The sequence below is a fragment of the Sylvia atricapilla genome, chromosome 12, assembly GCF_009819655.1.
Source record: "Sylvia atricapilla isolate bSylAtr1 chromosome 12, bSylAtr1.pri, whole genome shotgun sequence".
In the NCBI taxonomy this organism is placed as follows: Eukaryota; Metazoa; Chordata; class Aves; order Passeriformes; family Sylviidae; genus Sylvia; species Sylvia atricapilla.
In genome coordinates this window covers 835,377-862,614 of record NC_089151.1, presented here as the reverse complement: position 1 = coordinate 862,614, position 27,238 = coordinate 835,377, and the positions used below count along the sequence as shown (strand labels likewise).

The 27,238-nt window shown below is 60.5% G+C and overlaps 2 protein-coding genes across 7 annotated transcripts in view; one reads left to right on the top strand and one right to left on the bottom strand.

Annotated features, from left to right (window-relative positions):
• Window positions 1–2,984: 2,984 nt before the first annotated feature.
• NOB1 (NIN1 (RPN12) binding protein 1 homolog) lies at window positions 2,985–5,716 on the bottom strand. Of its 2 annotated transcripts, none has more exons than XM_066327383.1 (9): window positions 5,557–5,716; window positions 5,341–5,473; window positions 5,090–5,223; window positions 4,873–4,987; window positions 4,688–4,781; window positions 4,387–4,537; window positions 4,100–4,197; window positions 3,877–4,021; window positions 2,985–3,481 (listed from the first exon to the last, which is right to left on the bottom strand). In XM_066327383.1, the coding sequence occupies exons 1-9, from the start codon at window positions 5,632–5,634 to the stop codon at window positions 3,212–3,214; spliced, it is 1,218 nt and encodes a 405-aa protein (XP_066183480.1). In that variant the 5' UTR covers window positions 5,635–5,716; the 3' UTR covers window positions 2,985–3,211. The 2 variants fall into 2 exon arrangements, with proteins under 2 accessions (XP_066183480.1, XP_066183479.1); XM_066327382.1 differs by having other exon boundaries at window positions 4,387–4,596; window positions 4,705–4,842; window positions 4,916–4,987.
• A 72-nt stretch (window positions 5,717–5,788) lies between these two features.
• The window catches only part of WWP2 (WW domain containing E3 ubiquitin protein ligase 2), a 31,747-nt gene continuing 10,297 nt past the window's right edge, over window positions 5,789–27,238 (top strand). The window contains exons 1-10 of one of the 5 annotated variants that reach the window (XM_066327377.1): window positions 5,789–5,845; window positions 7,693–7,776; window positions 8,330–8,477; window positions 8,746–8,861; window positions 14,174–14,311; window positions 14,866–14,962; window positions 19,292–19,578; window positions 21,687–21,876; window positions 25,882–25,971; window positions 26,250–26,424. In XM_066327377.1, coding sequence (XP_066183474.1) covers window positions 7,707–7,776; window positions 8,330–8,477; window positions 8,746–8,861; window positions 14,174–14,311; window positions 14,866–14,962; window positions 19,292–19,578; window positions 21,687–21,876; window positions 25,882–25,971; window positions 26,250–26,424 — 1,311 coding nt within the window. In that variant the 5' untranslated portion in view covers window positions 5,789–5,845; window positions 7,693–7,706. Of the gene's footprint in view, window positions 5,846–7,692; window positions 7,777–8,329; window positions 8,478–8,745; window positions 8,862–14,173; window positions 14,312–14,865; window positions 14,963–19,291; window positions 19,588–21,686; window positions 21,877–25,881; window positions 25,972–26,249; window positions 26,425–27,238 lie in introns of those variants that run through there. The other 4 variants (XM_066327374.1, XM_066327375.1, XM_066327378.1 and 1 more) reach the window with 4 other exon arrangements.

Here is a 27,238-nt window from a genome sequence, read left to right as displayed (position 1 = left end):
GCCTGTTTTCTTGTGCCTCTGCTTGGCAAACCTTTGGGTTCCTTTTCCAGGGCCATTGCAGGAGAGCAGAGGGAGCACAGAACATGGGCCTGAGTGAGAGAAGCAGGAGAGAGGACAGGGAGTTGCTTGGGATGCTCTGAGCTGTAGGTGGAAGGAGAGAACAGGAAATGCTGGTCACTGGTGACTTCTCATTAGTGCAAAACTGAATTTCAAAGGCTTGGTGGGTTTTGTATTCAGGGGGGCTCCGGGCAGCTCCATTCTATAGAAGCTAAAAGGAAGCAGCAGTGGGATGCTCTGTTTGTTCAGGGGTTTTAATTTGGGCTTGTTGAGTCTTTTGTGGCAGCCTGTGAGCACTTTGTGTTCCTGCTCAGAGCAGCTGTGGTGGCCCTGGTGCCCTGGGCAGAGTGTCTGTGCCACGGCACCGAGGGGCAGCCTTGGAAATGGGATAAACGTGGTAGAAACAAGGAAAAAATGCAGCGGGGGCTAAAAACTCCTGCAAAAGGGAGCTTGTGAAATTCTCTAGGGGAGGGGGAATCATGGGGGTTACACAGGAGGAGAGGCTTTTCTTCTCCCAGTCTGTATAGGGATGTAAATACGCACTGCCTGTATATTCTAGGATTATATATATGTATATAGAGGAGTCAGATTATTATATATAAATAATAGTAGACACATGCATAGCATACTGTTATATTTACATTTTTATAAACATGAAATAATATTCCTTTTCCTCAGTAGGAGGTTTTTGTAGTAACTATGAGTAGCTGTCTCACACCTCTCAGTCCTGGCCGTTGTTGGTGACGTGGCTCCAGAACTTTCTCTGCTTGGGAGCCTCCCTGGGATCTGTGGGTTGGAAGCAGCTGTGGCCACCTTTGTGTTTTTATCTCTTTTTAGTTCATACTTGCAGGTGTGGTTTAGGATAGAACTGCCACCCAGGCTGAGGGTGGGCTTCCTGCAGCCCTGAGCATCCCTCAGAGCCTTTTCTGCAGACAGGGATTGGTGCTGGCTCTGCTGACACCAGCCGGGTGTGCTGGATGTTCTTGTGTAGCAAAAGGTCCCTGCTTGTGCTGGGTCAGGGAGGGGAAGCTCCTCTGCCGTTTCTCTTTATTCCCATGAGGGCAGGAGTCTGCAAACTGATGTTTTTAACTGACTCAGTAAGTGCGACAGTCAAAATCCAGAGAACTCGTTGAAAGCCAGTGAAGCTCCCCTTGAATTCTGTCCGTGAGGAACCTGCTGATTTCTTTGTTGCAGGTTGTGTGAGGAACTAAACACTAAGAATCATAGAGTCATGGAATATCCTGAGCTGGAAGGGACATGCAGGGATCATCCAGCCCACCCTTGGCCCTGCACAGACACCCCAACAGTCCCAGCCTGGGCATCCCTGGGAGCGTTTTCCAAACTCCCCTGGAGCCCTGGGGCTGTGCCCATTCCCTGGGGAGCCTGGGCAGTGCCCAGCACCCTCTGGGAGAAAGAAATACCTTTCCTCATCTCCAACTTAAACCTGCCCTGGCACAGCTCCAGCCATTAAATCAGGTCATAAAATCAGTGTGTATATTGTGTCCAACATGACTCTCAGTTCCAAATCCCTGTCCCAGTGTATTTGTCGTGAGTGGATCAGTGTTGTCCTGGTACAGGTTTTCTTAAATCACCTACCAACATCCTCCTTTGTTCTCTTGGAGTCTGCAGAGCCAAACTCTGCGTTTTCCAGAGCTGTGTCCTTTTTGCTGTTACACTTGATTAAATGGCCCAGTGACATTCACTGTGCAGGGACAGGACAAGGAATGCAGGGATTCCCTGCTCACTGACCCGTGTTCAGGTTCCAAGGCTCCCACAGCCCTCTGTGACACATTCCAGCTCCAGGCCCGGGATTAGGGAAGGCTCCTGTGTTCACCTGACAGGTAAAGGGCCTTGGCTTTGTCTTGGCCCTGGAGCTGCCCCGTGGAATGGGATCTGCCCTGGGCAGGACCACGGCTGCCCGCTGGGATAACGTGTCCAGGGGGAAGTTCCTGCTTGGAAGTGGCTCTTGGGTATTGTAGAACTGGGATCCCATTCCAGTATCCTTAGCAGCCTGCAGCATTCCTGAAGCTTTTTTTTATTCTGGATAAAAGGAGACAATTGGAATTATTTCCATCTGAGCTGATGCTGACTTAAGCTCCAACCCCTTCAGAGCAGAGCTCCAACCTCTGTCTCTGTCCCTGCACCTCTGGTGGGCTCTCCCCTGCCTGCCAGATGTTCTGGGTGCACCCTCGACCGCTGAGCTGCCTCTTCAGTGTCCTGCAGTGTGAAAGTAGCACCAGATACTCCTTCGTGCAGTTCTGTGTATATGGCTTTCGTAGGTGGGTTTTCCAAGCACTGATTCCCGGTGTTTTCAGTTTGTCTATGAGGGGATATTTTATTTGCATCTATGTTTTTAGCTCTCCTGTGATAACTTGTTGAATATTAAAAAAAAAAAAATATTTTGCTTCTATTGGGACATTTGTATACTCGCAACTATATTTCTGTAAACAGCTGCAGTCGAGAATAAATGATGAAAGTTTTCATTTTACAGTGTAAAGTCTTGTGATGGTTTTTCCAAGGGCACCTTTATCTGCAGCTTTGACACACTGAAAATGCCCTGGGGCTGGGAAGGCTGTGACCTCTCCAGGACATGGGACCACTGGTGGTATCAGGTATTTTTTTATTTTGAACAATTTCAGCAGGGTTAAGGAGAAACTGCAGCAAGAGCTGGGCCCAGCAGTCAACTGAAAGGTTTCAGATTTATCCAAAAAGCTTTACCCCAGAGTTTCCCCCTTCAGCCCTGGGCATCACCCAGTGCCAGTGTGGGACACAACCCCCTGCCCTGGGCTTTTGTCCTTCTGAAGCACATTATCCCACGGGGACAAAAAATCCAAGAAATTCTCCCTCCCTCTGTCCCAGCCCCTTCATCCCCCGAGGCTCAGAGAAAGACTTCCCGTGGCACAGGAAGCCATAAAAATGGGATCGAGTCAGGGTGCTTTGGGGTTTGGTGTTTATTGGGTGTTTACTGAGGCACCCAGGGCTGGGCAGAGAAGCCACCCCACCCTTCCCCGTGCTGGGGTCTCCCCAAACCCCGCCACCACCACCCCAGTCACGGTGGCTCTCTGGGCACAGCGGGGACAGGCCCGAGCCCAGCTGCTGGCAGAGGCCTCACACCTGGGCAGGTGAGACCTGCAGGCGGGGCCCGTCCCGCCCCTCACCTCCTCCTCACGAACTTCTTGGTGACGGCGTTGGGGTTGAGGCGGCGGCGGCCGGCGCCCAGCGCGGCGTCGCGCAGCTGCAGGTGAGCGGCCCGGCTGTGCACGTCGTTCTCGGCGAAGGGCGACGCCCCGGCCAGGTAATCGGGGTCGAAGACGTTGGTTTTCTGCCTGGCCTTGCGGGACAGGCGCTGCTGCGGGAAGCGCTGGTCCTCCACCAGGTGAGGGTTGTTGGCGTGCTTCCCGCCCTGCGGCGCCGGCAGCGGGTACTGCGGGACAGAAGGGATCAGCCCCGGGGACTCCAGGGGAGCACAGCCCTCTGGAGAGCCCCCCAGGGAAGCCCAAAAAGCCTCCCAAGTGTAACACCAGGAGGATGTTTTCAGTTTGCTTTATTCCCTCCGACCTGCCGGCCACAGGCTGGGCTCCCGTCCCTGGGGTCCCAGTGGAATAATTGCTTCCCAGAAAAGGGTTTGCTAAACATGGGAAGGGGCTGCCCAGGGAGGATTGGAGTCCCCATCCCAGGAGGTGTCCGAAGAATTGACTGGACATGGCACTCAGTGCTCTAGGCTGGCTGACAGGGTGAGGATGGGTCACAGGTTGGCTTCAGTGATGCTGACGGTCTGTTCCAACCTCAGGGTCCCTGGGAGTCTGTCCAAGTACTCACCCTGAGCCCCCGGGGGTTCAGCACCTTGGGGTTGCGGGAGAAATGCATGTGGAGGCTCCCATCATCACTGACACTCACTGCCACCTTCTTGAGGGTCTTGTTACCGCAGTGGGGACAGAAGACCTTGGTCATGTCCGAGGTGGTCCTGCGAGGGTGGGACAGAGGGGGTTCAGAGCTCCTGGGGCCGTGGAAGTTGGGCTCAGCCCAGGATCAGCCCCAGCACCTGAAGCAGCCGTGGCAGCGCAGGATGTAGCTCCGGGCCCGGCGGATCAGCATCCCGTTCACAGCCAGCACGTGGAGACCCATCTGCAGCAGCACGTTCTGCAAGGCAGGGACATGGCGGGACCCTGGCAGCTGGCACTGCCAGCAGCTGGGACAGTGACAGCCCCACAGGCTTTGCAGGGGCCTCTGGGACTGAGCCCCTGCTGCTCTGACACACGGAGCTGTCCCCAGAGCTGCTCTCCCCTGCCCAGGGACTCAGCCCTGCCCTGGTTTGAGCCCAGCACCCACCTGCATGGCGAAGTCCGTGGTGACACAGCCCACCTGGACACCGACAGGAGCAGTGTCGCAGTGCCCCGTGTCCTGCTGGGCCTGCTTCAGGTTGCTGGGAGTTATCCAGCCTTCATCATCGCTCTCCTCCTCCTCCTCCTCCTCGCCGGCGCTGGCCCCACCTGCAGAGCTCCGGTGCCCCTCGGGGGGCTCGGGGCTACCGGAGATGGCCTGGCCCGTGCCGGGGGAGGAGACGGTCAGGGCGGCACAGAGGGGTGGGGAAAGGCCAGAAACGGCACAGCGAGGACCGGGAGAAGACAGCAGAGGATTCTTTCTCACCAGCAGCTCCCGCAGCTCCTCCTCGATGCTGGGCAGGGGCGGCCGCCAGTAGAGGAAGGACCCGAACTGGTCGCTGTCTGCCGGGGCCGAGGCGGGCCCGGGGCTGGGCTGCCGGGGGCATTTCCCCGCGGGCCGGTGCTGGGGGCACAGCACGGGCATCGCTCACACGGGGCTCCGGGGCCGCAGCCCCTCGCCCTCCGCCGTGCCTTACCTTGGCGGGCAGGTGGAAGCCGGCGACGTGCAGGGGAGCCTCGGGGTGCCGCAGGCTGGAGCTGAGCCGCACCTGGGGGACAGCACGGGGCGTCGGCGGGGCCGCTGGAACCGGGGCCCGCTGGAACCGGGGGGCCGCTGGAACCGGGGCCCCCCGAAGCCGCGCCGCTCCTACCTTGTCCTGCGGCTCCCAGCGGAGGCAGCCGGGGCCGTCGATCTCAGCCTGGAGCTGGCATGTGAGGGCGAGCACCTGCAGGTCGGCGGCCGAGAGGCTCGGGTAGTCCCCGGTCTTCTTGGAGAATTCGGTGACTGCGGGCGGGGAAGAGCGGGGCCGTCGGGCCGGGCCGGGGAGGCCGGGGGAGCCGGGCGGGGCCGTGGGGCCGGCCCGGGGAAAGGAGCCGCTGCCGGGGCCGGCCCGGCACTCACCGAGGCGCAGCAGCTCGGGCCGCGGCCGGCGGACCCGCAGCTCGCAGGGCAGCGCGGCGAGGCGGCGGCGCGTGGGCCGGTCGCGGATCTCGGCCAGCACCTCGGGCACGGTGTACAGCGCGTCTGCGATGTCCTGCGGGCAGCGCCGTCACACCGGCCCGAAACCCCCTGTCCCACCCCCGTCCCGCCGGTGTCTACCCGGTGTTCCCCCGGTACCTGCAGCGGGGCCGCGCTCAGGAACGCGCCCGTGTCGGCCACGACGTGCGGAACACGCGCCATGTCTGTGTGCCCCATGGCCCAGGCCGGCCGCCGTCGAAGCGGCGCGGGGCACGCCGGGAGTTGTGGTCCGGGCGCGGGGCACGCCGGGAGTTGTGGTTGGCTCGGGGCACGCCGGGAGCGGCGGCCGTGCCGCGGGAGCGCTTCCGGACGGCGCCCTCACGTGACGGGACGGGGGTCACATGACGGCGGGAGCTGGAGCCGGGGAGCGGGAGCGGAGCGGCCGCTGGTAACGGGACGGGACGGGACGGGACGGGACGGGACGGGACGGGACGGGACGGGACGGGACGGGACGGGACGGGCTGGGCTGGGCTGGGCGTCGCTTCCCGGCCCAGCCTGAGGCGCTCCCGTCCGGCCGCCGGACACGGCCTGGTGGGGCGCTCCGGCCGCCGGGAGCTGCTCAGCTGTGCCGGTACCGGCCCGGGACAGCGGGGGACCCTTGGCCTCCTCTGCGCGGGGCCCGCAGCGCCCGGCCCGGTGCTGTGCGGGGCCGCTCCGGGTCCGGTGGTGGCTGCCGGGCGGCGGCCCCGCGGGTGGAGAGGCCGGGCTGGCGGAAACGGGAGGCCGGGGAGGAGGAGAGGCCCCGGGCCCGGCCCCGCGGGGCTGCGGGCAGCTGTGAGGGGGCCGCGGGACACGAGAGCTGTGCCCGGCCAGTGGCACCGGGAACCGGCCGGTTCTGGGGGCCCGGGGTGTTTGTTGGCGTGACCCGCAGTGTCAGAGCGAGCGACAGAGAAATGCTGCGGAGTCAGGGAAAGAGGGAACGGGGAAAAGAGTCAGGGTTTGAAAGAAGAAGGGTGGAAACAGCCGTGCCGGGTCAAGGCTGGGCACGGACTGGCACAGGTGGGGCATGGCCCCAAGGAGCCCGTGTGATGTGGGGCTGGGGACATGAGGACCGGGAGTATCCAGTATCCTCAGGGAAGGTCGGGGTGATGTGTGGGCCGGGGTAACTGCAGTGGTGTGTAACAGGGAGTCTGGCGAGGGGCAGGAGGCCGGGATGTGTCCGGGATGTGTCCGGGAAGCCTGGCTGCCGTGGACGGAGCCAGGACAGTGCTGGGCAGTGCCAGGTGGGACTTGCAGGCAGAGATGGGGCTGTATGAGGCACTGCCAGGCCCTGGGGTGCCGGTAAAGTTTGCTGTGCCAGCACGGAGAGTGAAGACCCTGGGAGAGGGGAGTTCACAGGGAATCTGCCGGGGGATGGAGCTCAGTACAGTTTAAGGGGAGTGTAGAGAGAGGGCAGGGAAAAGGCTCCTGCACAGGGAGAGGGGCTGGAGCTGCTTCCCTCTTTGCCTGCTTCCCCTGGTCAGGGGAGGGGGAGGTTGGCAGTGGTCCCAGCAGGCAGTTCTCGGCTGGGCTGTGACCTTGGCCCCGTCCTCTGCAGCTCCTGGGAATGGCAGGGAGGAGGCTGGAGCAGGCCCACGCTGACTCCGTGGTCCCAGTGGAGTGCCTCGTGCTCCTGCGTGATGTGTGACCTCATCCCTCCGCTCTGTGGTCGCTGCTTTGGGCAGAGGCCCTGGCCACGTGGCCTGCCACCCTCCTGGTGTCACAGCGTGTCCTTATCCAGGGGGTGGCACGATGGTACTGGGGGCCTTTCCCAACCTCAGTGCTCCTGTGGCATTTGGTACCATAATGACACCGGGGCTGCCCTTGAGGGATGTGGTCCCCGTGCTGTGGCCAGACCTTTCTCTGTCCAGCCAGTGCCACTGCCGTGTCCTTGCCATTTTGTGGGTGATGCACGGTGAGTTAGTGTCCCCGAGGGCAAGGCTTTGGTGGCCGCTCTGTCCCCCAGCAGCGCTGACCTGTGGGTCAGGGGTTTGTGTGCCCAGAGGGGTGTCTGGAGGTGGCACTGGCAGTGCCGTGCAGGGCGTGCTCTCCCAGGGACACAGCTTGGCCCCTCTGCTGCTCTCCCAGGGACACAGCTCTGCTGCAGGGATGGTTTCTCAGCAGAGGAGCCGCTGTGTCCTGGGGATTGTCCAGCCCTTTCCCCGTGTCCCTGCCGTGCTGGGCACTCTCAGCACCACTGGGCTGTGTTTGGGTGCCGTGGGAGGCTGCTGAGGTGTCTCCTCTCTCTGTTTCCAGCCGGGGGTGATGCCATGGCCGCTGCCAGCTCCAGCAGGGCCAGGGCCGGGCTGCCCTGCGACAAGTCCCCGCTCTCCGTGAAAGGTGGGTCCTGCTGCCTCTCTGGGATTGCCCCTGCCGGGAGTGTGTGCCCTGCCTGCTGCCCGGGCTGGGCACACGGGACACTCCACGGGGAGCAGGCTCTGGGGATGGCCCCGGGCTGGGCTGCCGTGGGGCCGTGGCTGCCGTGGGGCCGTGGCTGCCGTGGGGCCGTGGCTGCCGTGGGGACGTGCCAGGGCCGCGCTGCTGCTCCCGTGGCCGCGAGATGGCTCCCGGCGCCCGGAGCTGTGTCCCCTCGGAGCCACGTCCCTCCCTGCCCCTCTTCAGGCACCGCCGGCCCTGCCCGCCTTGCCCCCGTGCCCTGGGGCAGCGAGGTGTCCGTGGGGACAGTGACAGTCCCGCCAGCCTCGGGGGGTGAAGCTGGGGACAGGCTTTGGTGCCAGATGTCACTGCCACCAGGAGTGTTGCTGCCCCTCTCACAGCGCTCTGCTGTGAGTCGTGGCACCCCGAGCTGGCAGGGCCGGGGTGGGGGACAGGCCAGGGGACAGGGCAGGGCACAGGGTGTCTCGCAGCCTGAGCTGTGCCTGTCCCTGCCCAGTGGTGTCTGTGAAGCCCAAGGCCCAGAGCCGCCCCGCGCGGATGAACTGCTACGTGGAGGTGGCCGGCGACGGGCTGCCCAGTGAGACCAAGAAGACGGGGAAGCAGATGGGGGTCTCTGAGCTGCTGTGGAACGAGATCCTCACCCTGTGAGTCTGTGAGCCCTGCTGTGGGGCTGGGCAGGGGCTGGTCCCGTGTGTGCTGCTGTGCCACCACCTGGGGACACTCATGTGTCACAGAGCTTTGCCCCTTGCATGGGGACACTGCCAGAGACAGCCAGGCTAGGGGGGTGGTGGGAGGGGGTCTCCCATTTCCCCATGTCCTTGCCCACCCTCCTCTGCTCCTTGCCTGTGGCACTGCCCAAGCATGGAGCAGGCATGAGGCCACGGTGACAGCCCCCTTCCCCGCTCTCTGCAGGAATGTCACTGCTCAGAGCCACCTGGAGCTGAAGGTGTGGATCTGCCACACGCTGAGGAACGAGCTGCTGGGTGCCGCCTCCGTCAGCCTGGGCAGCCTGCTCAAGGGAGGAAAACGTACGTACAGGGCACGGGGCAGGGGATGGGACAGGGGACAGGGCAGGGGATAAAACAGGACAGAGGGCAGGGGATGGGACAGGACACAAGACAGGGGATGGGACAGGACACAAGGCAGGGGATGGGACAGGACACAGGGCAGGACACAGGGCAGAGGATGGGACAGGAGATGGGACAGGACACAGGGCAGGGGACAGCGCAGGGAATAGGATGGGACAGGGGATGGGACACAAGGCAGGGGACGGGACAGGACACGGGGCAGGGGACAAGACAGGATAAAACAGGACACAGGGCAGGGGACGGGGCAGGGAATAGGACAGGACACGGGGCAGGACAGAGGGCAGGGGATGGGACAGGACACAGGGCAGGGGAAGCGCAGGGGACAAGGCAGGGTGGCCGAGTGGGAGCAGGGAACAAGGTGCTGTTGTGTGCCAGGCCAGGCGTGCCGGAAGCCGTACCTGCGTCAGCCCGGGGAACACAAACCCCTCTCTGCTGTTTGCCGCCGGCTGCGGTTGCCAGAGCGTGGCTCGTGACAGCAGCTCCCACATAAAGGTGGCCATTCAGGGCTGGGCCGCGCGGGGCTGGAAAGGGCCGGCTCTGTCTCTTCCAAGCAAAGCTGGTGAGACACAGACCTGGTATTGAGAGGGGCCTCCTGCACCCCGAGGGATTCGGGGCTGCTCCAGACCCTCCCGGTGCTGGGGGCTGAGGGGAGCTGTTTCCCCCGGTGCCAGCAGCTCTGAAACCACACCGGTGTCCCCACCATGGCTCTGGGTGGCACCGGGTGCTGTGGCAGTGAGGGACACGTGGGAGCTGTGCTGTTACTGCTGTCTCCTCAGGAGGCCTGTGGGGGTTGGATGTGTGCGTGGGGCTGCTCTGTGCGGGTGTAGCTGCCAGCCAGCCCCACAGCTGTGGGTCCTGTGCCCCTGGGCACCGTCCCTGCAGCCGTTATTTCCCGAGGTGTGCAGGGGCCGTGCCGGAGCCGCCGTGGTTCCCGCCCTACCTGCGCCGCCACGGGGGCACAATTGGCTCTTTCATTCCCAGCCATCCCGGGGGGCTGCGTGGAAAATGAATGGAAAAGGCAACTGGCTGTTCTAGCTTGTCTGTTAACATCCCCCAGAAAAAACGTGTCAGATTTTTCCTTGACACTGCGGGCTGGGAGGGAGGAAGGACTCTTAAAGCTGCAGAGCCTGCCCTGCCCGGGAAGGTCTGCTCCTCTCTGCCCTCCTTGTCTTCTGGGCTGGCATCTGCTCCCTCCTCTTCTCTGCAGGCTCATGCTCAGCCTTCGGCTTTGCTGCAGGGCTTGAGTGGGCCAGAGGCTGCTGGGCATCCCATGGGAGCCTGGGAGATCTTTTCCTCAGAGGTTTCTCTCCTCCTGGGAATAGGGGAGTGTGTTCCCTCTGCCTGCCAGCCTGAGGAAGGGGCTGGGTCAGGCAAGGAGGCCTCTGGGAGTTCAAGCCATCCTGAGTCACACACCTGATGTGAAGGGCAGTGAAACGCATGTGCCCCCTGCCACTGGAGGGGCCTGGCCCTCCTCTGCCATCCTGAGAAGTGCTCAGCCCAGAGTGAGCTCCTGCCGGGCAGCAGCCCCTCTCTTTGTCGGGTTTGTTTTGGTTTTGGTGAGGCTTTATGGAAGATACTGGTTTGTGAGTGTAGCTGTGGCCTTGGGTTGATGTCCTGTCGTTCTCAGTGGGCAGGACAGTGTCCCCAGTGCCGGTGACACCTGTGGCAGTGCCTGCCAGGATGCTGCTGTCGGCCCTCACTTCAGTGCCTCACTTCAGGGGGAAAAGTCTCGTCAGAAGAGCTCAGTGATGGGGCCTGAGCTCCCGGGAAGGCTGTGAGAGCCTCTGGAGCTGGCAGCCTGGCTGTCGGAGTCGCCCCAGCGCCCGGGGGCCTCTCGCTGGCAGGCAGCCCCTGCCGCCTTCCCGGGGAGGGGCAGAGGTGGGTCAGGGCCGCCTCACTCACCGACACGGGCTGGAGCCTTCCAGGAGCCGAGCTGCTCCCAGGGCTCCCATAAAACAGCTCGTTTGCCGTGGCACGGCCCCCGGCCCGGCCCCTGAGCTGCTGCTGCTGCTGCTGCAGAGACACCTCTTTGTTCCCGGGCTGAGTGGGAGCCCGTCCTGCGCCTTGCTGGGCACACTGACTGCTGAGTGACACCACGTGCCAGGCCTTTACACGTCCCACTGAGTCCCTGCTGCCCTGCCCCGGTGGAGTGGCAGGAGCTGTACCCTCCTGGGATCCTCCAGGACGCCAGCAGCAATTCCCAGCCTCTGGAAAACTGCAGCTGCACCCCATCGTGGCTGTGAGGCCAAAGGAGCTGTGCTGTATGTCCCAGCAGCTCCGAGAGCTGGCTGTGCCATGACCAGGATGTAATGCCATAAAACTGGTCATCCAGCCAGTAGGTCACTAGGAGATGCCCGTCCCGTGTCACCTTTCAGGGGAAAGATGCAGAAACATTAGGTCATCCTGGTTATCTCTGGCAGATAAATGGAGTGGGACACAGTTGTTTCTAAGCTGCTGCTGGTTGAGGTTGGATCAGCAGCTAAGGCAAAGCTTCCATGGGACACTAAAGATTATCCTTTCCCCTAAATTCTGGGTTCTTTCTTGTTTTGGGAATGTCTGTGGAAGGTTTAACTTTCCCCTTGCTTGCTCCTGGAGGGACTGTAGCCACGGCATGGAGTCATTCCTTCTGTGGGAATGCACAGGGGCTGAGCCAGTCTTCACCTGCTTCCAGGTAAAGCACCAGGGAGCTGTGATTCATCCCGGACAAAACCTGGGTGATGACATGGAGCTGTTGGAATGGGAACTGCCCTTTGCACCCAGTGGGACTGGGCAAAGAGTTTGGCACTAGGTTTGGGAAGCTGAGAGACGGGGAAGCTCGTTTTGGCTCTCTGTCTGGAAATCTTCTGGGATGCTGCTGTGGAGATGGAGCCACCTCACACAGGGTCTTCCAGAGGGGCTGCCTGTCCCGTGTGGCAGCTCCCTGGGGTCAGACACGTGTGGTTCCTGGGGGTCCCAGGGCTGGGGCTCAGCCCGGGGCCGTTATCACGCCGGCTGCTCCCAGCCTCGTTTCGTGGAACCGTAAATCCGCTTAATGGGCTGGGTGGGAATTCCAGCTCACCTCCGCTAAATGGGAGCTCTGATGCTGCGTGCAGGGCACTGGAAGTAGCTGAACTGAGACCTTATTCAGGACCAAATCACCCCCCGACCCCCTCCCAAAATAATAATAATCCCTCTGACATTCTGGCAGCCGGCGGGACAGAGGCAGCCTTTGTGCCGGGCCCTTCGGGGGACCCGCCGTCGGTGCAGCAGCAATGTCCCTTTGTGCGTCCCGCACGCTGCGCGGGGACAGGGAGTGGAAGGTTCTGCCAGTGTTTATTTTCTTTTAAAAAAGCTGGAGGGGGGGAGAAGGAAGCCGGCTGGGAGGTTCGTGTTCACATCCTCCGCTTGGAGACACCTTGTCTTTGCGCCTCAGCTGGGCGCCCGCACAATGAGGGTTTGTGCGGCCCCGCGGCGCTCGGAGGGGGATGGAGGCACCCTGGAGAAAACGTGGATTCCTACGGCCTGGAGGAGCCAGGGGGGAAACAGGGTCTGGGTTTGTTCTGCTTTTTGACTGTGCTCAGTGGCATCTTCTGTCTCAGGCTCTTAAAACTGTCTGTGAGGTCGGTTTCCCATGGAGGCAAGCAGGGCGCAGCTCTGTGAGGCAGAGGAGATCAGGCTCAGCAGAATCCCTTGTGAGATGATGGTGATCAGTGACAGAGCTGTGCCCCTGTTGTGCAGGAGACACCTGCCTTCTTGGCACTAAGAACTGGAGACTTCCCTCAGATCCACAAATCTGCCTGTCCCACAGGCCTGTGTCACTGCAGACCCTGTGTCACTGGGTTTGGGGGGCCTTGGAGAAGGAAGTGTAAAGTCCCAGTGTGGGACAGCTCTCAGCCAGAGGTGGGACAAGGGCTCCGTGGGGATGTGTTCTCATCCTGCTCCTGCTGGCCTGAGCCGCACCCCGTCCCCGCCTCGCACCGGCACAAAGCAGGTTGCTAAAAAATGGTGCCATTGTGTCATGAGCAATCCCTGTATAATAAAAATATTATTTGAGCAAATGAGTCAGGAAGTGTCTGGGCCAGTGTCCCAGGCTGGTGCAGCCAAATTTTTCTGGCCTCGTGTGACGGAGCCGAGTGTTTCAGTCTGGCTGGCACTGGCAGGCACTGCTGTGATGGGGTGGGTGCTGAGGGCTGTGCTGTGCCCCCCGTTGTCCCCAGGGACCACCAAAACCTTGCTGAAGCTGATGAAGCCAGACTGGCTCACACAGGAGGGAGTGGAGCTGGCAGCTGTCTCCAGGAGCCTCCCAGCCCATGGCACCTTCTCCAGAACCTTCTGTGAATGCAGCCCAGTGCTGCAGGAGAGTGTTCCTGTTTGGGGAGCAGCCCTCTGTGCTGGGTTTGTTCAGTGGAGTTGATGCACAGGGATGTGGATGGAGGGATGCTCACCATCACACAGGACCCCTCCTGCCCCTTGTGTCATCTTAAAGTTGCCTCTCAGTTTCGGAAGGACAATGAGACATTTAAATGTCCAGATGAGGCAGCGAGGCTGGTGAGGGGCTTGGAACACAAACCCTGTGAGGAATGACTGAGGGAGCTGGGGTTGTTCATTTTGGGGAAAAGGAGACTCAGAGGTGACCTTATCACTCTCTACAACCTCCTGAAAGGTGGTTGTATCAATGGGGGTTGGTCTCTTTCTCCAGGCAGCACTGACAGAGCGAGAGGACAGTGTTAATCTGCACCACGGGAAATTTAGGTTGGATGTTAGGAAAAAGTTTTTTATGGAAAGGGTGATAAAGTACTGGAATGCTCTGCCCGTGGAGGTGGTGGAGTCACTACCCCTGGGTGTGTTTAAAGCAGACTGGATGTGGCACTCAGTGCCATGCTTTAGTTGAGGTGTCAGGGCTGGGTTGGACTCGGTGATCTTGAAGATCTCTTCCAACCTGGTGATTCTGTGAAATCCCTTGGCTTTCCTGCCGGGATCTGCCCTGCAGCCCAGCTCCTGGGTGTGTGAGCGATGGGGGTCTCGGTGTCACAGCTGCAGCCCCAGTAAGGTGAAGAAGGTGAAGAAGGATCTTCCTCAGGAGCGGGTGGTGGCACTGGCCAGGGTCCTCTGGCAGGTGTGTGTAGGTGTGGGGGCAGCACTGGTGGTGCTCTGTGAGCCAGGTGACCCTGAGGGAGTGGGCAGTTGTCCTTTGGGGTGGGGAGGCTGACGTGGGGCTGTGTCCCGGTGGTGACCAGGGGTCTCTCTCTCTCTCCGTGTCCCGTCTGCCACAGTGGAGAACAGGCAGCTGACCCTGGACCTGCAGACGGAGAACAAAGGCAGCATTGTGTCGGGCGGGGAGCTGACGATTTTCCTGGACGGGCCGGCTGTTGCTCTGGGCAGCGTTCCCGACGGCAGCGGCGGCACGGAGGGTGAGTGGCCGGCCCGCAGCGGGGGCGCAGCCCCGGTGTCCCCGGTGTCCCCCCGGTGCGGCCCCCGCCCTGTGGCAGGAGAGGAGCGGCACCAGACGGGCTCACGGCAGCCTGCCCTGCCGCCGGGGAGGAGCAGCCCCTCTCCGGCCCTCCTCCAGCCTTCCCCGCGGGTCAGCCCCTTCCCTGCTGCCCGGGAGGGCTGGGGAATGCTGTCAGCCCCTGCTGATGCACTCAGCGCAGCTCCCCGTGGCAGAGCCTGCGTGGGGGCTCCCGGGCTGCTGGCTGATCTCAGGGTTGCCAGGGGAGCAAAGCTTGTGCAGAGCAGGGCTTGGTGCCTTGCTTTCCCTCGGCTCCTTCTCTTTGTGGCTGGAAGACAAAGCCTGTGAAATCTGGGAGCTGTGGGGTCCTGGGGAAGCTGGGCAGTGTGGTGGGGCATCTTTGGGTGCTGAGGGTCTGTCCTGCAAGGGATGGGGCTTTTGGGGCTCCTTTCTGGAAGGAGGGTAGGTCTACAGGTGGTTCAGCCATTTTCTTCACCCCTTTTCTTCCCCATGCAGGGTCCCAGGTGCCTGGACGGGACCCCAGCAGCACGGCTGTGGCCACGGAGGGCCGGCACCAACCTCCCAGTACCAACTGCTTTGGCAGCAGACCGAGGTGAGGGTCCCATGCCCTGTGTCCATCGCTGGGGGGTTGCAGTGTCTGCGTTGTCCCTGTGCTGTGCACCCCGCTCCAGGTGTCCCAGTGAGCCCCTGTCATGCAGCACACGGGAGGTCTGGAGCAGGGTGGCCTGTGCTGGGGGACAGCAGAGCTGGGAGTGACTGTACAGCTGGGCTGTGGCTGGCCTGAGCCTCTCCTAAACTCTTGGTGTCTCAAGGAATATCAAAGCTGTGATGGCTCACAGAGTTTCCACCGGTTGCTCCAGGCTGAAAAAATGGTCTGTCTGGGAGTGGGGCAGGCTGTGACCAGGCAAACCAGCAAAGTGGGGTCACAGGAACCCCAGCTCTTCCCTCTGCCAGGCTGGGAAGCACAATGCTCCTCTGGGCAGTGGCCACAGGGAGGTGCTTACATAGGTCCATGGAGAGCAGGAGAGAGGCAGAGCTGCAGGGAAATAACAGCTGCTTCCAAAGGAAGTGAGATGCTCGGGCAGCAGGCCATCCTGCCCCTGGCTCCATGCCCTGCCCTGCCCTGCCTCCTTGCTGGGCTGGAGTGGCTCGGCGCTGCTCCTTTTGGAGCTGTGGTTACTGAGAGACGTGTCACACTGTCAACATGGAGTTGAATTTAACACCTATTTATATTTCCAGAGCGTGGCAGTGTCCCAGCAGCCTGTACAGATGTTCTGGGTAGGAGTGTGGCTGTGCAGAGGGAGCCTGCAGCCTGTCTGTGGGAGGTTGTGCGTGGCCCCGGCTCAGGAGCACTCCCAGCTACATGCTCCACACACCTCGAGCTCTTCTGCTTCTTCTTTGCCTGCTGGGCACACTCCAGAATTGGTGGTTTTGGCTCAAAAAGCGACCTTGTCTTTTCATGCGTGTTGTGTGTTCATCTCCCACCCGAGGAGGGGAGGGATGGAAATTGGGAGCGGTTTGTGAACACAGATTGTGCCCTTTTGTGGTGGCCTCTCCTGTTGATTCCTGCTGTGCAGGTGTTAGAGCCTCCCCAGGGGTGGGAAGTGCTCAGTGACCTGACTGAGCTGGGCTTGGCAGGCACTTAGCAGCTCTCAGGAGGTGCTAGAAAACCTGCAAAGAAAATTCTTGTTTGGGAAGCTGAGCCTGGGCACTGCTTGGTGCCCATTTCCTGCTTCTTTCCCATCAGCTGTGAGTTTCTGCCTCAGATGTCACCTTGAGTGTGGTGAAGTCTGGCCGGGATTTGTGCAGGGCACCCTCAGACACCTGCCAGGTGTGCCTGCCATCAGCCAAATTCCCTGGCTGCCCTGGCATGGGAACCTCCATGCTGCACTCACCTGAATTTGGGCTTGTTGTGGACATACCTGCTCAGTTTGATGTGGTGCTGCTCTGTGGGGCAGAGCAGTGCTCTCTGTACCCACAGTGGAGGCAGCTGCATGCTCCAGAGCGGAATGCGTGTCCCTTGCACTTGGGAATGTTGTTTGATGGTTGCTGTGTTTATACACAGAGCCGTGTTTATTTTCTTGGGCTTGGTGATGGATGCTGGCAAAGTGCTCAGCAGCAGGATGGGAAGAAAAGGGGCATTCTTTGCTCCTCAGCTATTTCTACACTGTCCCTGCAAGGGAAATTGCTTGGTCAGGGCTTCTCTTTCTTCTCCTGAACAAATGTCATCTTGGGATTTGCTGCTAATCTTGGTGATTGGGTGTGAAATTCCACAGCCCTCTGTGCAGGGAGAGAGGGAGCTGTGGCTGAGAGCTGGGGCCGTGGGTGCCACAACCTCTGTTTGTGGATGCCCCATCCCCTGGCAGTGTCCAAGGCCAGCTTGGAGGGAGCTTGGAGCACCCTGGGACAGTGGAAGGTGTCCCTGCCCGTGGCAGGAGCCGGAATAGAATGAGCTCTCAGATCCCTTCACACCCTATTCTGTGGTTCACAACTATTCGTAGCGTGAATATTTGCAGCTATTCCACGATTTTGTCATTTGGGTGCTGGGGGATGTGGCTGCCTCCCCCCATCCTGGCAGGGACAGGGGGAATTTCTCAGCTCTGTGTTTTGGGAGCTGTGCTCTGGCTGCCCCCGTGGCACTGAGGCTCTCCTGGTTGTTTCCCAGAGGCTGTGCCCTGCTCCCCACAGCCTGCACTGGCTCCAGCCTGTGCTCTGCCCTCCCTCTCCCTCGGCCACAGCTTGGGGTGAGACTGAGACGTGCTGCCACCTCTGCTGCATCTGCTGAGGGACCTTCTGGCCATCTCAGCTGCAGGGACTGGCTGTTCTGGGTTTCCTGGCTGGAAACCATGGCCATGGGTGGTGAGGGGACTCCGCCTTGGCAGAAGGGGAAGAGGAAAGGTTGATGTCACCTGGCTGATGCCACTTTACTCCTTGGCATCATCCAGGAGGGGCAGTGGGGCAGCCAGCCAAGGTCCCCAAGGCAGTGGGGGCAGCAGGGTCTTGCCCTCGGCGTGGGAGAGGGGCTGCCATCTGCACACCCTGCTCCATCGCACCCTGTCTGTTCCCATCCGTGCTCTGCCTGCCTTTTTCCTTGCCCCTATTTTAAGCTCCCATCCCGCCACGCTCTGTGGCCTTGCTGGGTTTGTTTCCAGTGTCTATTAAAAGACAATGCCCAGATGGGAGCACTCGTAGGAGGGCTGGGCTGGGCGGCGGGCGGGCTAATTCGGGCTGGTAACCCTGTGCCGCCTGGAAACATCCTGTTTTGGTTTCTAAAAACTCCCTGGGCAGTTGTGAGCTCATCTGCGCTGAGCAGGACAGGGACCAGACCCATCCCGTGCCAGGGAGGTTGCTCCCAGTGGGACAGGCTGGTCCCACCTGCCTGCTCCCCTCTGGCCAGGGCTCCAGGGGCTGTGCTGCCTCCGGCCTCATCGTGGGGGAAAAGTGGGGAGAGGTCCCAGCCAGCTTTTGGGAGGAGGGTGGTACCAGTGTGCCCTGCTGAGCCCTGGCAGTGAGGGGCCTCTCAGCACCTGATGGGGGAAGAGGAGCCTCTTGTGTACCCACAGGTGCTCCGTGTTCCTGGTGGCCAAAGCAAACCCCAGCACGGGGGAGAGGCTGGGGGCCAGCCGGGATTTCAGGGAGTTCAGCGAGGAGCCCCTGGCTGGGGCTGCCCTCCCAGGGGTCTGTGACTCACTCACGTGGTCACAGCAGCTCCTGCTCTGCCCGTGGCTCTCATCTAATCTATTTTCAACAACCGTCTCCTGCTTTCCCATGTCTCCTCCCGATCCCAGCCCTGCCATCAGCCGCTCCCCCAGGAGAGCAGCTTCGGAGCCAGGGGGAGGGTTCCACTGCTGGAGCTGCTGAGAGTGGCATGACTGATCTGTGCCCTGTTGCTGCCAAGCTGCTGTCCCCTCCCAGCACCAGCCCTGAGACTTGGGGACAGTTTGTGGGTTTTGCCCTTTTAAGGTAGATTTTGGCCGGGAGGAACTGATGTCCTTTTCCCTGCAGGCTCTACCCGCCGTGGTTGCTGCCTGGGCTGCCAGCCTGGGTGGAGGTGCCTGGGCTCTACCTCTGCTCCCCAGGCCCCCTGGATTTGGGATGGCAGCATCTCCCCTCCTGCCCCGTCCCTCTCCTTGCTTGCAGGAATGAATTCTTAAGGTGAAACCCAGCTTTTTTGGGAATACCTTTGTGCTGCCCTGAGGGCCCTGGATGTTCCAAGGGAGCGAGTTTGTTGGGGGAGCTGCAGGTGCTCTGCCAGTGAAGGTCACCCTAGGACAGTTGGGCTGCCCTGGCCAGGGAGAACGGTGGCAGGTGATCTCCAGGCTGGCAGTGACCCCCAAGAGATGGAGCAGCTGCAGCTGAACTGGTCACAACTTGGGCTGTGATTTCAGCTCTCATTTTCCTGACTGCTTGTTCCCTCCTTTTCTGGAGACCACAGCTGTCCTTGGAGCACCCTCCTCACCTGTCTCTGTGCCAGGCTTGGGGCCAGGCACGAGGCACTGGTGAGGGTCCCCACTGTGGTGCAGGACCCGGGGCTGGTGTGACATCTCCTGGGGTCTGCAGGGGTGGACGGAGCAAGGGATCTCCTGGGATCCACTGTGGTGAGCACATCTGGCTGCGAGCATCCAGGGCCATTCCTTGGCACGTAGAGGGACCACCTGTGAACAAAGCAAGGTGCTGTCACCCAGGGGACTCCTCCGTGGGTCTCTGCCACCAGCAGGTGTGTGCCAGGACTGTGGGTGTGTCAGAGCAGGCACAAAGCTCCCGGCACTGCCCTGAGCAGAGGCACAGAGCTGTCTCCTGACCCCTCCCAGGGGACAGCGGTGGCTGTGCTGGGCAGAAGCAGCAGCACGCCGTGGTGAGAAGACAGCAGTGGGGTTTTCCATGTGTCATCTCTGACCTGCTGCATTCCCTTCCCTTGCAGGACGCACCGACATGCGGCCGGGGCCGCGCGGGGGAACGCCGGAGAGCAAAGTCCCGGTGCCAGGAGCCGGCACCGGCAGCAGGCCAAGGGCTCACAGCACACCAGCACAGCCACCAGCATGGCCAATGGCACGGCCACCAGCATGGCCAATGGCATGGCCAACGGCACGGCCAGCACGGCCACCAGCATGGCCAACGGCACGGCCACCAGCATGGCCAACGGCACGGCCACCAGCATGGCCAATGGCACGGCCACCAGCATGGCCAACGGCGTGGCCAACGGCACAGGTGACCCTCGTGGGAGGTGGGGACAGAGCTCAGGGCTGTTCACTGTGGGGAAAATGAGTCTCTGCTGAGATAACGAACCTTGTGGTGCCCGGGGATTGTGTCCCTGTGGATTGATGGGGGTTTATTGATTTTTCCTTCTGGGAAGCCAGGCAGCTCCTGAGAGGATCTGTGCTGCCTGTCAGGAAGGATTTCGGGGACTCCACTCTGGAGTCACCAGGTGTTTAAAAGGATGCTGGGACAGCGCTGTCACCGATGTCACAGTGAGGAGGACAGTGGTCACCACTGAGTGGACTTTTTTCGGGGTTCAGCTGAATTTCCCATCAGTTTTCAGTGAAAATGTTCTGAGCTCTGAAGCGGGAAGGAGAGCTGCCTGTCAAGCACCAGACAAGGCACAAACCTACCTCTCAAACAGGGCTGGTTCTTACAACACTGGCCATTTTTGGAAATCTCTCTCTTGTCATTTCTTGGATTTGTCCACAAAGCCATAAATCCCTTGTGGAGCAGGAGTGGGATCTGCTGAGTACCTGACTGTGAAGTCACACCTGGCTGATTTCTTTTTTTTTGGCTCTTGTGGAGCATCTCCTGCTCCTCTGCACTGCATTTGCTTTTGTGGGAGATGAAGAAGAGGCAGAGTGCTTTGTTTTGGATAGAAGGAAATGTAGTGTTCAACCCAGAAGGAGTTGGGCGTTTTTTTGTGTTTTGATGGAGCAATGCAATTTCAATTTTGCCAAAGCCCAGCCCTCCCCAGGCTCCTTGCTCTGTGGGACAGTCCCTCAGGCTGGGGATGGGGATTTTGATCCCAAGTTCAACTTGGCTCCTTGGCTTTGATGTATTTAAAGTACTTTCTACTGGCCCAGCCACAGCCTCCCTGGTGGCTTTGTGACTGTGCCATCCTTGCTGCTGTTTTACCACCCTCCATGCCTCCCTCAGGTGCTGTCAGCAGTGGCTTGGGATGGAGAGAGGAGTGTTTTGTGTAGCTGGGATTAGGGATTGACACCCTGGAATGCCCCTAGAAGCCAACCTCTTCCCCCTCAGTTTGGCCCATTCTGGTGACAGGGTTTTTCAAGCAGCTCGTTGCCAGAACATCCCCATTACATTTGTCACTCAGGGCTGTCATTTCAGCTGGCAATAAAAGGAGATTATTCCCAGGTGTGTTTTCCCCACAGCCACAGTGTTCAATCCTGGCTGTGTTCCCTCAGGAGCCCTTCCTTATCAGGTGAACTTTGGATCAGCTTTTCCCTGCTTTGTCCAGGACTGAGATCAGACTTACCATGGTGCATTCACCTGGGTCCTGCTGCAGGTTCCCTTTGTTGGTGTTGTCCTGCCACCCTCCAGCTGCCAAGCAGAGTGTCCTGAGCATTCTGTCTCTTCAGTCTCCCTTCCATGAGGGTTTATACTGCTTTCTCCTACAATGCTTCTAAATATTTGGGCTTCCCTTGCAGTTTTTACATTTCTCAGCTCTAACTCGTGGAAATCTGTCTGCATCCCTTACTCCTTTCTTCCTTGTTTGTGTGTTTTTATAAAGCTTTTGCTTTAATGCTCTAGCCAGGATGTCTTCTACCAAAGGTCCTCCTCAGCTGGGCTGCCAGCTCTAAGGGGTTTGGCTATCTAATAAATATTCCTCTAACAAATTCCCTTTCATTTTTTTGCTCTGCATTTTCCTCCTCACCAGTTGGTTTTTGGTGGTTTTTTTTGTTGTTTTTTTTTTTTTTTTTTTTTTGTAGTTTTCCTTTGCTCTGTCTCTACCCTTTTCTAAAAGTTCTGTGGGATCCAGCAGCGTTTAGCTCTTCCCAGTGCTGTTGACTTGTGGAGCTGGGTTTCCCTCTGCCTCAGGGGAGATGCTGTACCCACAGTTTTGGAGCTCATTCCCTGAGTTCCCATCCGGGATGCAGCGTGTCTCCAGTGGCAGAAGAGACCCTGGGCACAAATTCAGAGCACCTCGTGTCTGAGGATGGAGGCGATGGCAGGGCTCCCAGAGGGGTCTGGGCGAGGCAGGAGCTGCCTTGCTGCAGGCTGGGAGCACTGAGAGTGTCACCCAGGCCGTGCTCTGGTTCCTGGGAAGAGCAGCGACCTTGGCCCAGCGCTGACTGTGCCCTGTTCCTTTGCAGTGCCCGGGGACGCCGCGGACACGGACGAGGACAGGCCAGCAGCAGGGGCCAGCACTGCAGCCTCGGTGACAGCTGACAGCTCTGCTGCTCCTGCCCTGAGCAGCTCCAGAGAGGCCGAGGAGACGCCTTCGGGCCCCGGTGTCCCCCCAGCCCGGGCAGCCGTGCTGGCCCTGGATGCTCTGCCCCCCGGGTAAGCTCTGCCTGTGGCCCTCAGGGGACAGGGACACTGGGGCACTGCTGGGCTGCAGAGGCTGTTTGAGGGAGGGAAAGGGCTGCCTCCAGGGCTGGTGGAGGTGCTGGTGCTCAGCAGGGCAGGGAGGGCGTGGGGCAGGTGCCAGGGATCCTGTGCCCCCTGCCTGTCTGCTCTGGGCTGTGCCCGCTGGGTGTTTGGGGCACTGAACAGTGGTGGCATCTCTGTGCCCACGGAGCAGCAGAGCCCTTCCCTCTCTGGGGGCTGCTCGAGGGGGCTGAATGTGGATTTTCAGGGAGCTCCCCCCGAGCAGGACGTGCTCTGGGGACACCACAGAGGCACTGGCTGCTGCTGGGGACAGGGGGCAGGACCCTGGAGCAGTGGTGCTCATTCATTCTCCCTGGTGTGGATGCTGCTCATCCTCCTCCTCCTCCTCCTCCAGGGGACGCTGGGAAGGGGCTGGAGGGGAGTGTGGGGCAGCAGTTGGGGTCTGGGCTCAGCCCGCAGCGTGCTGCAGCTGCAGCATTCTCCCCGTGTGTCAGAGCCCTCCAGTTCTGGGCGGGGGATGAAATGGCCTGTGTTTGGGATGAAGGCAGCTGTTTATTTTGCTTTGGCTGAGGCGATGCCTGCAAGGTCAGGGCCCCGCTCGCGTGTCAGTCACAGGTAATTAGGGTTAACGGCTCACTGTGCCTTTATTCGGGTGTGTGAGGGGTTCTGTTCTCCTGGCCTGGGCGCTTCCTGTTTCCAGGCAGCTGGAAAAGTCCAGTGCTCTCAAAAAGGCCTTTATTCCAGCCAGAGCTTGTGCCCCTTTCTGCTCCTACCAGGTAGACTGAAGGTCTCCTTTTCCCCACCTGGGGCTGGAAACAGGCTGTTGTTTCTTTGCCGAGGTGGGGAAGCCTGCAGATAGCTCAGGATTCCAGAGGCTGGGAAGGCTGCAGGCACGGCTGTCTGAGCACACCAGGCTGGGTTTACCTGGCCCAGCCAGGTGGGAAGGTGGCCATGTCCTCCCTATGGAGCTGACACAGCAGGGAATGGGGGGTGTCAGAGCAGGGAGGGGGATAAAGCCATTGTGCTTTGGGAGATGGATGAGAGGAGCATTGAGGGGGTAGCGAGGCTCCAGGCTGAGCTCCTGGGATCTGCATCTGTGGAGAAACCTTTGATTAGCACCTTCTGTGCCGGCCGTGGGGTCTCTGGGGGGAAAAGGGCAGTGTGAGCTGTGCTTGTGCTGTGCTGGCCTGAGCATAAGAGACCAGAGATCAGGGACCTCCCAGGTGAAGGAGAGCACGGAGTTGGAGCCATCGAGGTCCCCACGGTGTGCGCCCTTCCAGAGAGCTGCCAGAGCAGGTCCTGGGCTGACCCTGAGCTGGGATTGCACAGTGCTGTGTCCCTGGGGTGGTGTAAATGAGCTCCTGGAGCTCTCCTGAGCCCTGCTCCAGGGAGGCTGGATTTTGGCGGGCTCACCTCACCACGGAATTATTCTGACTGGTGGTTTGGGGCCCAGCTGGGGAGATGGGGGTGCAGGCTGGCCCCTTGCTGGGGTGGCTGTGAGAGCACTGCAGGGGGACGGCTCCTGCTCTGCCACTCCGGGAGCAGTGTGCCCTGCAGAGCTGCCAGGCACGTCCCTCCTGAGCCCTGCCCTGTTCTCTGAGTGTCTCCTTCCCTCCCTGGGAGCGTGGGGAGCCACACTTCATCCTCTGGAGGGTGGCCCCAGCCTCCCTGTGTGTTCTGGGCTGGGTTCATGTGGGGATCCTGAGCCACTCGCTGTGCTCACATCTCGGTGTCTCAACATCTGCACCAGGTGTGGCGCCTCAAAGGCATCCCTCACACAGCTGGGAGTTTGTCCTAGGGGCTGGAGAGGGCTGGAAGGAGTTCTGAGCAATTCCAGCCCCGACAGTGCCCAAAACCTCCTTCACATCCTCTGGGCAGTGTTCCCCTGTGGGGCTGGGGGCGTGTGGGGTGCCTCGGGGGTCCCAGCTCCTCTGCTGGGCTCTCTGAGGGCTCTGCCAGGGAAGGGGCTGCTGGCTCCTGCATCTGGATCCCGTCAGGGATGGCCCTGTGCTGGAGTGGGGCTGTGCAGCACTGTCTTGCCCGCACAAAGAGGTGCTTTATGCTGCCTGGCAGAGCCCACGGGGCTGTGGTTTCTTACGTAAGGAGGGCGTTTTGTTTGGACTGCAGGGTTGCCTCAGCTCTGCCACTTCCCAGTGCCTGTGGCTCCACGGCCGTCGTGAGCCTGTGGGCAGCTGGAGCAGAGCTGGCAGGGACTGGCGTGCTGGGTGCCTTGTGGTTGCAGCGTGGTGCTTGTGGGGAGAGCTGCCAGCATCCAGCACTCCCAAAAGCTTGGATCTCCCGTGCTGGGGGCCGTGTGGAGCTGGGCGAGGTGCTCAGAGCAGGGGTGGGTTGTCCCAGTGCTCCCATCCCTGTGTGGCAGCAGTCAGCATGGTTCATCCCAGCAGCAGTGACTCAGGACAAGCCAGCCCTCGGCAGGGTCACTCCTCACAGCACCCAGGAGCTGCTGGGGAGGAGTTCCTGAGCTCATCAGTGTTTTTACAGGGCATGGAGTGAGGACAGGGCATTAGCTGCCACCACCAGCAGCTCTCCACAGTCCCACGTGGCTCTTTGCAGTCATGAGTGCACCCACAGGGATCCAGAATTCCCTGGAGGAATTCTCATCATGGGAATTGTGGTCTCTGTAGCCACAGAGATGGTACCTTCCAAGTCCTCAGGGCCGTATGGATCAGAGAATCTGTTGTTAGTGAGGCTGGAGGAGCTGTCCAGGGCAATTCCACTGCCCTAAGAGTGCCTGGGCACCTTCTGCCACCATCTCATGGGGTAGACCTGCTCGGGTCTTAGGACATCCCAGCTGTGCTGGCTTTCTCTTTAGAGATTTCACTCTTGCTTTTCCTGTCCTGGCGCGTTTATGCTCATGAAGCACCAAGTTCATGGTTTGTGAGCTGGAATCCGGGCAGTGTCAGGCTTGGCAGCACCTCTCCTCGTGGTGTAGGGGCACAGCGGGTCCTACACTCCCTCAGGGAGACCCTCTGGTGTCTCTGACCTCTTCAGGGAGAGGCAAGGGCCAGTGCTGCCGACTGGGAGCAGCACGTGCAGGTGTTGCATTGGCTCCACAGAGGCTGCAGTGCAGCTGAGCTGTGTCACTGCAGCTGTGTGGCCGTGCTGAGGTCACCCATGGCACTGCTGTCCCTGGGGCTGTGGGGCTGAGCTGGGCTGAGCCCAGGCCGTGGGGCATCAGAGCAGCTCCATCCCCAGGGCTGCTCCCTGCCAGCCTGGGCTGCCTCCCCTGCTGCCACACAGAGGCTGGTGTATTAATTTCCTAGAGCTTTTTGTGGTGATTAATTGAGACAGATGATTGAACGGGGAGAGAGGCCTGTGGGAGCAGAAGTGTGGCAGGAGAACACTTTATCTGTCAGCAGCTGCTGGCTCGCCTCCTCTGCTGCAGGATAAAAGCTGACAAGAGAGCACTGGTTCCACAGAGCATTTACCTTTGCCAGGGTAAATTCATGAATGGATTCACGGGAAGAATGGTTGCAGTGTGGCCCAGCAGAGCCAGGCTCGCTGTCACCTGGGCTGTCCTCAGGGCCACCCCTGCCCCAGCGCCGTGGCCACACACGTGTTGGAGCTGTAGCTGTCAGCAGCAGGCCCGGGGCTGCCAGGGAGAGAACCCAGCACAAACTCAAACACTCCCCTTTGAAGATGGATTAAGAGAAAACCGAACAAAAACATCAGAAACGCAGGGCACAAAACTGACCCTGTGTGAAATCCTATGCCGACCCTTCTGGGGGAAATGAGGAGTTTATGCTCCAGTTGTGCCTGTTGAGGAAGCAGAGCACTGCAGCCCCTCTCCCAGAGGAGCCTCCATCTAGGAGGCCCAGTAGCTGCCCCCCAGACCTGTCAAATAAAGGTTGGAGTGCCAAGATGTGAGGGGCAGCCCTCTGGATCTCCTTGGTGCCAGTGAATGTCACCTGCCTGCTGTTTTTGTTTCTGTTGCAGGTGGGAGCAGCGGGAGCTGCCCAATGGGAGAGTCTACTATGTAGACCACAACAACAAGACCACGACGTGGGAGAGACCCCTGCCCCCAGGGTAAGGGGCTCGGGGGCTCTGGGCCTTGGCTCTCTTAGAGTCCTGCTGTCTGGAGGGATGTTCATGGCATCCAGTGGTGTCCCAGCATCCTGTCAGGCTCCGTGTGCCCCTGCAGGACTCCTCCAAGAGTCCTTGTATTTCCTTCTGGCGGGTCTTGTCCAAAAGAGCCCCTTCAGCTGTGAGAGCAGTGGTTGTGCTGGAGCTGGGATGGAGCCCTGGTGCCCGAGGGTGTCAGGACCCACCAGGCACACGGTGACAGCTTCCTTGGCCGCTTCCAGGTGGGAGAAACGCGTGGATCCTCGAGGCAGGTACTACTACGTGGACCACAACACGCGGACCACCACGTGGCAGCGCCCCACGGCCGAGTACGTCCGCAACTACGAGCAGTGGCAGTCGCAGAGAAACCAGCTGCAAGGGGCCATGCAGCACTTCAGCCAGAGGTTCCTCTACCAGGTGAGGGCTGTGGGGTGTCCCCTGGCTCCTGCCGGTCTCTCCGGGGCTGCCCAGCAGCCGTGGGGCGTGGGGAGGTGCTGGCTGGGCTGTGTGGGGTCTGTGCCAGCTCAGAGCAGTGCCTGCATGGGAGCTCACTAACTGCTCAGCTGCCTGCATGAGGAGTTAGTTTGGGGGAGTGACTTGCTTTTCACAGACCAGCTCGCATGGCCCTGGAGGGTGGTGGGAGGTGTCCTCAGCGGCCTGTCGCCAAGGTCTCTGCAGTGCCACTGTGGCCAGCCACACGTTCTCCTGTGGCTCCCATCACACGGGCCTTGCTGCTGACCTGTGGGGCTGCAGAACCTGCTCTGGGAGCGGATGGAGCCCTGGGAGCCTGGACAGGAGGCTCTGGGGCCCGAGCTCGTCTCTGCCCAGGTCTCTGTTGGGCTGAGGACAGCGTGGCTGGCTCCTGTGTGCAGCAGGAGCTGCAGGCCCGGGGTACAAGTGGAGTGGGCTGCAGGAGCCAGGGACCAGAGAGTGCAGGGAACGAGCTGGACTTGGCCAGCACCCTCCTGCTTCCTGGTTTGGGCTGAGCATTTGGTTTCCTCGCTCAGGGGATGGTCTCAACCACGCTTTTCCTGGGCAGGGGGCACACCTGTCACAGCCACAGCTTTGCTGTGGGTCTGGGGCCCGCTGTGGGAGGTGAGCACCTCTGCTGACCTGGGCAGTGCTGGTGGCCGTGGAGGGAGAGCAGTGCTCGGGCCAGGGCCAGGCTGGAGCAGTTCTGCCTCCTGGAGCAGCGATCTGTGGCCGTGCAGTGAAACTGCACTGGTGCCAG

Bases quoted from the DNA above. Each gene is read 5' to 3' on its own strand.
- NOB1 (XM_066327382.1), bottom strand. From the start codon at position 5,634: ATGGGGCACACAGACATGGCGCGTGTTCCGCACGTCGTGGCCGACACG. The intron at 4,597-4,704 runs GTGAGAAAGAAT...GGCACGGGCCAG, and splicing joins AGGAGCTGCGGGAGCTGCTG to GCCATCTCCGGTAGCCCCGA. The intron at 4,198-4,386 runs GTGGGTGCTGGG...CCTGCCTTGCAG, and splicing joins CCACGGACTTCGCCATGCAG to AACGTGCTGCTGCAGATGGG.